We start from the raw sequence: 10,516 nt of genomic DNA on the forward strand, positions 1-10,516 counted from the left end.
TGAGTTGGACAAGAGCCAGACAATATGCAAGCTTTGTCATACAAGTTTAAAATATTTTGGGAACACGATAAATATGCGAAACCACTTTGCACGTTTCCACACGAACCAGGAGGAAAAACAGCCAGCTGAAGTTGCTGCCGACCAGAGGAACATCGAGCAGGTTATAACTAATTTTCCACCCAACTCGGAAAAGGCGAAGCGAATCACAAAGTCAATCGCAACTTGTATTACAAAGGATTTGCGACCATATTTAATTGTTGAGAAGCAGGGCTTTCGTGCTTTGTTGCGCACTTTGGAATCCAGATACAATGTCCCATGGCAACGTTATTTTACTGGCACAGCAATTGTGAATAAAGGCAGCCTAGTTTTTTGGTTATTCATAATATACTGACGTCTGCAAGCATTATTCTTGTATGAGAGCCGCTGGTACAGAAATCTATATTTTGCATGAAAGCCGTTTTTGACTTATTTTGTCTGAAATGTCTGAGATTCTATGCTCAGGATTTTAGTTTGAATTCGGAAGTTTTTATGATTTATTTGTGAATAATGGCATGTTTTTTATGCTGGTTACTCAGAATATGCTGAAGTTTGTTAATTTTACTCATGCTGCTACTGGTGCACTTCTGCTGGTTCTGTGCAATGGGAAATAAGTTGGTAGACGTCACTTTTCAATTATTAAAAGATAATAGAAGTAAATTAATCTATTTTATGTTTATTTTAATTGTGGATACTTACAAATATGCTTTGTTTTAGTAGTACACAGTGAGCATAAAGAATTTATATATCGAAAACAATTATGCATGAAAAAACTGACAAACTATTGACCACAAAAAAAGATGCATCGAGATGCATCGATAATCGTTTTATCATCGCATCGCAGGCCTCTGAATCGTAATCGCATCGAATTATGAGGTGGCCAGAGATTCCCACCCCTAGATAGGATTAATAAAAAATAAACACATGGGCTGATGTTAGATTTCGTTGTTGGCTGCTGCAGTTATGTGTGCCACAATCTCCCCTTTGGGACAGCGAACATAAATACGCAACCTGAAAGGAGTAGTGACTTTGTTGTACTTTTATCTCAGATTTTGGTAAGGCATGAGAAAATCCACAAGAGGTGCAGTAGGATACATTGTGTGAGTCTTCAACAATGTGTTGCTATTTATTAATGACTCACAGTTAATATTCAGTGACACTGTTTCCTTAGGGCTTTGCAGTAAGCTGTTTTTGTGGCACTGGCACAAAGCAATTACTTCAGCAAAAAAATATAGTTTTTGATGCAGAGAAAGCGTGCAGCATTCATAATGAACGTCTACAGAATGTATACAATGCCTATGAGATAAATTTCCTTTTAAATCTCTGCTTTGCACATGCTGCTCGGGCCTGCTCTCTGACGGAAAGATGGAAGACAACAAAAGGAACCACGGGCAACGACCTCCCTCTCGCCAGCCTCAACACAGCATTGCCACGCTCCTCCGTATTTCACTGGGTGTTCATATGACTGAGACGGATGGGAAAGGCCAAGCCACTTCTCCTTATAAAGTTAAAATATGTCAGGCTAAAGCTGCAGTCAGCTTTTTTGCCAAGAGTCTAGGCCCTTGCCAACTCTGCTCTGACCACAATGGCCAGCCTCATTATTGCTGCTTGTATACCTGAGGCATCGATCGGTAGAGGCAAGGTAGGGCAATGAATAGATAAATGGCATTAATTTGCTAATCTAATCGCTAGGGTGTAGATGGGATTTCCAAAGAAGATTAGCATCAAGCTAGTGCATTTGTTTAACTGGGGTCTAATAACAGTGTCACCATGTGGTGTATCATATAAACAATAGCACAGGCAACACTGCAGGGGTGCATGTTTTGCCAAATGTTCATCCTTTTGTGTGCAGCGGTTAAGGAATAGTAGATTTATCTTACATAAAGAAATATTGTCCGTACAGTCATGTGAAAAAAACCCTTGTGTCCTAATTTTTCTAACTGATGCTTTGTTTGTTGGTCTTTTTTTTTTTTTTCTCCCACCACCAGAAATTGACATTGAGCGCTGTGTTCGTGACTCCATCAACCTCTTCTCCTATACACCAAAAAGTGCCACGTACAGACAACACGCGCAGCCTCAGAAGGTGTCTGGTGAGAATGGCTTCGGGAAAAATGTGGCGTACTACTCGTCTGATTACCAGGATTTCCCCAAGACGGATCTTGTGAGTACAATAACACACTAGTTACTGAAAAATGATTGATTTAGCAAAGATTTCTAACTCGGTAATTGCAGTGCAATTGGACTGCCATTGGAGTAGGAGCTTAGCTGGGTTTTTTTTTTTTTTTCTTCAGATACCACCCCAACTTCACTTGCCTCAGATTAGTTTTTATGTCTGTCACATTAAAGTGCAAAACAAAGAACCCAAAAACAATTTGGCTCATTCCATTTTAGGGGTATGCGAGGTGTAGCTGTAATCTTTTTCATTCAGGCGTAGTGTGTTCACTTACACAGCTGGCTGAATCTAGATACAGCAAAAGTTTTACTTGGAAAGATATCAGATTTCTTGTTTATTTTAGACTGTATTCCAATGAAAGTGTAGATTTTTTTTTCGTGACTTTGTGGGAGACAGCTTTTAGATTGTTGACATCCACTGTGCAATGTACAGTACACATTTTTAAAAAAATAAAATAGAGAGCATTGTACCAATAAGCATACAAATGGTCCTGGGGTTACGTACGAGTACCCCTCCTAGACCGTGATCTAAGTGTTGAGTTTTGGTTGAAGTCATATCTTAGACCTAAATGAACTTCTAAGTCACTCACACTGTACACAGAACGCATGGAGGACATAACATGCAGTAATAAAACATTAAATACAATTATTAGATGTATAAACAGTAATATTTCATGTTAATATTATGTGCATTTCTGTGCTTTTGTTATGTCTTAAGTTATGTCTATTATGTCCAGCACTTTGGTCCCCGTTGGTTGTTTTTAAAGTACTTTACAAATAAAGTTGGATTGCCTGGATTAAAAATTAATAAAATATCCATCCATTCATTTTCTATGCCTATTATCTTCAATAGGGTCGCGGGTATGCTGGAGCCTATTCCAGCTGTCTTCGGGCGGGAGGCGGCGTACACCCTGGACTGGTCGCCAGCCAATCGCAGGGCACATATAGACAAACAACCATTCACACTCACATTCATACCTATGGACAATTTAGAGTCGCCAATGAACCTAACATCCATGTTTTTGGAATGTGGGAGGAAACCGGAGTACCCGGAGAAAACCCATGCACGCTCGGGGAGAACATGCAAACTCCACACAGAGATGCCCAACGGAGATCTGAACCCAGGGCTTCCCCATCTCCTGACTGTATGGCCAATATGCTAACCACTCGGCCACTCTTAATAAAATATGACAAACGTAATAAAAATCCAAGCCAAAGCAGAAGCAACCTTTCCATCTCAATAATAAGACCATTACGCTGTCGTTTTGTGATTTCTGAATGACTTTGAACGTGACGTGTCCTGACTGTGTGTGTGTGTGCGCGGTAGGAGGATGGCTCTGTGCAGAGGACAGTTGAGTTTGCTAATGTTGTTTTGGCGACAGTAGCCCGTGTTGTTTTTGCAATAAAGAGATTGTTGATCGTCCACCTCCTCCTGATCCTTACAACGTCCATGTTGACGTTACAATACCATTTTTATCCCTCATGACGGTCGTGGCAGTCTCGTGTTGAGAGTAGCGTGGCTGCGCCTGTGTTGCGCATAGTGTATTTTTCTATGTTATTAGTTCTCGACCGAGTCTTGTGTTTGCGTGTTTTTTTAAATACTGAATTTATTTTTTGCATTATGAATTAAAAATAAAACATTAAAATTATTGAAAAATAAGTATATAAATAAATGAATTTATGGCAGCACGTACATAATCACGAAACTCGGAATGCCGTAACGAGGACCTGTATTGTAGTACCAATAGTGCCATAAAGGCCAATGTACTATTGTACACGGGAAAAGTCTGTTTTTCACTTCCCTTGTGTGTTCAATTCTGCGGTTGTTTAACAGTATACAGTGGATCCCCGCATGTTCACGATACAGCATTCGCAACCCCACAAATTTGCAGATTTTTGTTTGTCTGCCCAATTGTGCTTGTTCTCTCCAAAAATAGACCTTTTTTCAGAAAACCCATGTCATTCGCACCAAGTCGGTAATTTATAACTACAGTATGTCATAATAACAGCATGATACATACAGTGGTATGAAAAAGTATCTGAACCTTTTGGAATTTCTCACATATCTGCATAAAATCACCATCAAATGTGATCTGATCTTTGTCAAAATCACACAGATGAAAAAACTGTGTCGGCTTTAACTAAAACCACCCAAACATGTATAGGTTTTTATATTTGAATGAGGATAGCATGCAAACAATGACAGAAGGGGGAGGAATAAGTAACTGAACCCTCTGCCTAAGGAGACTTAAAGAGCAATTGAAACCAATTTTTACCAAACAATTCAAGTCAGGTGTGTGCCCAATCACTGATGAGTGGTTTAAAGCTGCCCTGCCCACTATAAAACACACAGAATTGGTAAGAATTGTCTTGATGAGAAGCATTGTCTAATGTGCACCATGGCTCGCTCAAAAGAGCTGTCTGGAGACCTGCGATCAAGAATTGTCGATTTGTATAAAGCTGGGAAAGGATACAAAACCATCTCTAAAAGTCTGGATGTTCATCAATCAACAGTCAGAGAAGTTGTCTACAAATGGAGAGAGTTTGGCACCGTTGCTTCTCTCCCAAGGAGTGGCCGTCCACCAAAGATGACGCCAAGAGTTCAGCGCAGAATCCTCAGAGAGGTAAAAAAGAACCCTAGAGTGTCTGCTAAAGACTTACAGAAATCACTGGCACAGTCCAATACCTCTGTGCACACATCAACTATATGTAAAACAATGGCCAAGAATGGTGTTCATGGGAGGACTCCACGGATGAAGCCACTGCTGTCCAAAAAAAACCCATTGTTGCTCGTTTAATGTTCGCAAAAAGGCACTTGGACACTCCACAGAAGTTTTGGCAAAATATTTTGTGGACTGATGAAACCAAAGTTGAATTGTTTGGGAGGAACACACAACGTCATGTGTGGAGGAAAAATGGAACAGCTCACCGACATCAACACCTCATCCCCACCATGAAGCATGGTGGAGGGTGCGTCATGGTTAGGGGCTGTTTTGCTGCCTCAGGGCCTGGACAACTTGCAATCATTCATGGAAAAATGAATTCAAAAGTTTATCAGGATGTTTTGCAGGAAAACCTGAGGCCGTCTGTCAGACAGTGGAAGCTAAAAAGAGGATGGATTCTGCAACAAGACAATGATCCAAAACACAGAAGTAAATCAACTTCAGAATGGTTTCAGAAGAACAAAATACACGTTCTGGAGTGGCCAAGTCAAAGTCCACACTTGAACCCCATTGAGATGCTGTGGCATGACCTCAAGACAGCGATTCATGCCAGACATCCCAGGAATCTGACTGAACTACAGCAGTTTTGTAGAAAAGAATGGGCCAAGGTTAGTCCTGATCGATGTGCCAGACTGATCTGCAGCTACAGGAAGTGTCTGGTTGAAGTTATTGCTGCCAAAGGGGGGGCCACAAAATATTAAATGTGAGGGTTCAGTTACTTATTCTTTCCCCTTCTGTCATTGTTTGCATGCCACCCTCATTAAAATATAAAAACCTATAAATGTTTGGGTGGTTTTAGTTAAAGCAGACACAGTTTTTTCATCTGTGTGATTTTGACAAAGATCAGATCACATTTGATGGTGATTTTATGCAGAAATGTGAGAAATTCCAAAAGGTTCAGATACTTTTTCATACCACTGTAACTGCATAATAATACAGCATATACAGTACAGTAGTAAATGTTGGTGTGAGGTTTGAATAGCTGAGTACTTTCATTTGTACCTTGTACTTCCTGCTGGGCGTGCCACATGCACAGGAAACTATCACGAGACGCAATTCTCCTTCACTTGCAACTGAAAATAGAGAAGGAAATTAGAAGCAGTTTAGTTTTTAACGTTTTAAGTGTCTGCTTGTTTTAAGTGTCTTCATTATCATCATCATTCAATGGAAGCTAGTGGGGTTAGCTTAGTTTAGCAGAGCATACTAGTGCGGTTGTGTGTGTGTGCGACTCAGGCTGGATGAGTGTTTACGCCGTGCTGTGTTTTACCGCGTTAATGTAAGCAAGCGTTTTACAACGCCCGCTGACGACGTGCAGGTTCTGAGTTCAAAAGACGAGAAGCACGTTTATTCTTGCACCCAGCTCGTCTTTTATGTTTTACATTATTCTGTAGATCACTTTGGTCTACTGCGGTTATTTTTAAAGTGCTTAACAAATAGTTGGATTGGATCTCTGCCTTCTGCCAGACCATTAGCAGTGTTGTGTTTGACAAAGCTGGCTTTCATGTAGTCGGCATGGGATCAATTGCCATAAATACCCTGTTGGTATGGTATGATTTATTTGTTTCAGACATGCTCAACAAGTTGCATTGAGCAACATCATGTGGTTACATTTGCACAATTCAACATGTCTGAAAAGGAGTACGAAGAATCTTACATTTCACTTGCTTACATTTTATCATTTAGTGGTACATTTTGTTCACTTCCTGTGTGAAAAGGTGTTATACCTAGAGGCAAGTAGGAGTTAAAATAATGGCAGAATAAACCTTGTGCAGTGTTAAGGAAAAGGAAGAATGAAAAATGGAAAATAAGAATAAAATAAGATAAAAAATTTGTAAGTGAATTAATTGTCATAAATAGAACTACAAGTAAAACAACCAGTGAGGATAAATACTAGGGCTGTCAAAAATACTTCCTCATCGTCACTAGACAACTTTATTATGCGTGTGTGTGTGGTCTAAATAAACAGAAATACATAGAAAACTAAGTGGATATTTTTATCACTCACTTTGTAATTCTAAATGTTGAAGTTTGCTGCATTTAAGTATGCTCGGAAATCCCAGAAAAAACACTCAAAACATGTGAAATCAACTTAAATAACGTAGTGTCTTTAAAAGCAAACCCCTCATTGCGCATAATAACACGATTAAAGTTTGGTTAAAATATTCTGCTACTATAAAAATAAATAAATAAATACATATATTGGAGTAAAATACAGTAAAAGTTGTTATATTTCAGACATAGTTGGAAATGGTGATTAATCGTGATTAATTCATTTGAAAACCATGATTAATTTGATTAAAATTGTAATACTTGACACCCCTAATAAATATAAATTCTGGAATAAAATTTACTGAATCGCGCAATTTATTAGTAATTTCTGTGTATACATTTAGCAATAACTTATTGGTGATAATAAATTTAATTAAATGTTGAATTTGGCATAAGCTGTTATTGGGGAGTTGTGTCATCTTCAGTATTGTCCAGTTCCGTGATGTCTTTCACAACAAGTAGTTTGGCTTTTTCCCGTCTGCCATTTAACTTGATGTAGATTTTGCATGGCGCGCCACGTGCCTTTAATTTTTCCCTGCTTCCCTAAATCTGTTCATTATCACCCTGCGAAGTTCATTTTGCTTTGGTGAACAAAGGACAGTCACTGCAGAGATTCAAGATTCAAGATTCAAGAGAGTTTTATTGTCATGTGCATGGTAAAACAGCAGTTATACCATGCAATGAAAATCTTATTCTGTTCATTCTCCCAAGAAAAGAAAGAAAACAAATGAAAGAATAAGAACATAAGAAACATAAACACATAAACATATATACCAATAAATTAAGCAACAACAACAGAAGAGACATTCATACAAATAAATATACAAATAAATAAGTAATAAATAAAGTGCTATGAGTGTGTGCGTGTGTTGCGTGCGGCGTGTGCGAGTGCTTCGTTGAGAAGCCTGATGGCCTGTGGGTAAAAGCTGTTTGCCAGCCTTGTGGTCCTGGACTTCAAACTCCTGTAGCGTCTGCCTGACGGTAGGAGTGTGAATAATGAGTGTTGTGGATGTGTGCTGTCCTTGATGAGGTTGTGTGTTCTGCGTAGGACTCTAGATTTATAAATGTCTTGCAGTGAGGGGAGGGCTGCCCCAACAATGTTCTGTGAGGTCTTGATCACCCGCTGGAGTGCCTTCCTATCACGTGTTGTACAGTTACCGTACCAGACAGTGATGGAGGCGGTAAGGACACTTTCGATAGTGCATCTGCAAATTTAATGATGCTGGTGTTGTTCTGGGAGGCCACGCAATCGTAGGTGAAGAGCGTGTAGAGGAGCGGACTCAGCACACACCCCTGTGGGGTCCCAGTGCTCACAATTCTTGAGCTGGATGTGCGATTGTGGACTCTGACTGACTGGGGCCTGCCTGTGAGAAAGTTAAACACCCAGTTACAGAGGGAGGGAGACAGGCCAAGTGTGAGGAGCTTATTTGTGAGTTTGTGGGGGCTGACTGTATTAAAAGCAGAGCTATAGTCTATAAATAGCATTCTGACGTATGTGTCCTGGCCCTGTAGGTGAGAAAGGGCTGTGTGGATGGCAGTGTTGACTGCATCATCCGTGGACCGGTTCTGGCGATATGCAAACTATAGAGGGTCCACAGTTGCCGCCGGGATGCTCTTTTTGATGTGGGTCATGACTATTCTTTCAAAGCACTTCATAATAATAGAGAGAAGCCTTTCATGACTGTTTGAAAAGAAAAAAATGTGGATGCTTTTGACTTGATTGCCCATAGGCTATCATATATTCAAATTAGTGGGCACATTTTGCTATTAAAATACACATTTTAATATTTGATATGATATCATCAAGCCATTTTATGGTGCTAAAGGTGATGTTTATTTTCCTCCAGGTTATTAGCTATTGCATAAACACTGTATCTTAGCATATCATTTTTTCATGAAAATATTCTGTCCTTTGTCAAAGTGGAGAACTGAAGTGTGAGGAGGGCCTCCTGACAAAAATGACAAAAAATTTTGGCTTGCTAAAAATAAAGATCATCTTTTTCAAACCTGCTAAGTAACTTCAGCTATTTTTTAAGCCATTAATTAATTTTTAGTTCATACGGTGATAGACTACACAAAATATGCTCCAGAAAAGCTCTTTTTGTGATAGTAGGAGCGCCCACACTTTGAAAACCCCTGGTGTAGAACAATGGATAGACGCATATCCACTGTCATCAAGTCATGACTCATCCTTCATTCCGTTCTAAAACATATTGAGAATCACTTTTATCCGATTTCTCCTGCAGTCTCGGGAGCCTCTGGCACTGTTCGACCTGAAAGCTGAAGTGTCCCCTCGCATCTCAGCAGAGGACTTTATCGACCTGTGCGAGATATCATTCCCCGGAAGCAACAGGACCAAAGGCAGCAAGCCGAGAATTATTGCTGTTGACATTCGCAGCGCGGAGGAGTATCCTTACCACCAGGAGGTTGTGAAATGTTATCAGTTTCCTCGAGAGATTTTATCATCAGGAAATGGTGTGCACAAGCTGAAATGTTTTTTTTCCCTCCTCCTACTCGTGCATGCCTGGGTACTCTGGCTTCATCCCACATTTAGTTGGAGACTCGCTGAGGTGTGATTGCGAACGGGTGTTTGTCTATACATGCCCTGTTTTTGGCTGGTGACCAGTTTCGACCAAAGTCAGCTGAGATTGGCTCCAGCTTACCTGCGACCCAAATGAGGACAAGCAGTATAAAAAATGGATGGATGGATGAATGAATGTCAGACCAGGAAAGTAGCAAGGAATTGGAATGGTTTCAGGTGTAAAAGAGGTAGTTGTCCATCTGGTTTAGTTGATCCTAGTTGATCCTACTGATCAATTCATTGAAAAAAATTTTATTTCTAAAGTAATGGAAGATTTCCTTGAATGGTCTGAAGTATGCTACTGAACAGAATGTTGCTGTGTGTTGTTCATGTTGTAAAATAGTTAAGGCTGAATGAACAGCGCCTCTGCTGATTGCTGTCATGCAGTGCACCCCCATTTAGCTTCGAGACCTGACCAATGTACAATGCTGACTATTACAAGGTTCGTCAGGTAATTTAGCGAGCACTAGTTTGGCTGGAAAAGGAAGCTATGATCATTTCAAGCATGGTTACCTGTACTCTTTAACCTCACGGCCACCAGCTTCGGCAGGGGTCACATGTCTGGCAGCATCAACATCCCCTTCAGCGCAACGTTCGGTGCCAATGATGAGGTGCTGCAGTGTCCTGCGATGGGGATCCTCCAGAACTACGGTGGACGGGTAGTCATCGTCATCAGTCATGCCGCAAAGACGGCTGCTGTGGTAAGGAAGCATTTGCGTCACTTTTGCGTTGCGTGCTTGGTGTAGCCTTAGTAAACAGTTGGGTAGGAACAGTTTTGTTCTCCCCTGGAGTTTTTGAGCTTTGTCAAACTTTTGCTCTTTGTGCTAACACAACAATAGAGGCCTTGAGGCTCATCCACCACTAGTCTGAACAAATAAGGTCATTCCAGGTGGCTATGGCAGACACTTTGTCCTTATTTCAACCTAGTGTAGCATCATCATCATTTTGAAGCAGT

General features: G+C 40.4%; 1 protein-coding gene across 4 annotated transcripts in view; it reads left to right on the forward strand.

Annotated features, from left to right (window-relative positions):
• The window catches only part of tbck (TBC1 domain containing kinase), a 44,629-nt gene that overhangs the window by 29,745 nt on the left and 4,368 nt on the right, over positions 1-10,516 (forward strand). Inside the window, exons 23-25 of one of the 4 annotated variants that reach the window (XM_054778708.1) lie at positions 2,025-2,197; positions 9,227-9,387; positions 10,103-10,262. In XM_054778708.1, the coding sequence (XP_054634683.1) occupies positions 2,025-2,197; positions 9,227-9,387; positions 10,103-10,262 (494 nt within the window). Of the gene's footprint in view, positions 1-1,401; positions 2,000-2,024; positions 2,198-9,226; positions 9,388-10,102; positions 10,263-10,516 lie in introns of those variants that run through there. The other 3 variants (XR_008570651.1, XM_054778709.1, XM_054778710.1) reach the window with 3 other exon arrangements.

This window comes from Dunckerocampus dactyliophorus, chromosome 6 (assembly GCF_027744805.1).
Source record: "Dunckerocampus dactyliophorus isolate RoL2022-P2 chromosome 6, RoL_Ddac_1.1, whole genome shotgun sequence".
Lineage (NCBI taxonomy): Eukaryota > Metazoa > Chordata > Actinopteri > Syngnathiformes > Syngnathidae > Dunckerocampus > Dunckerocampus dactyliophorus.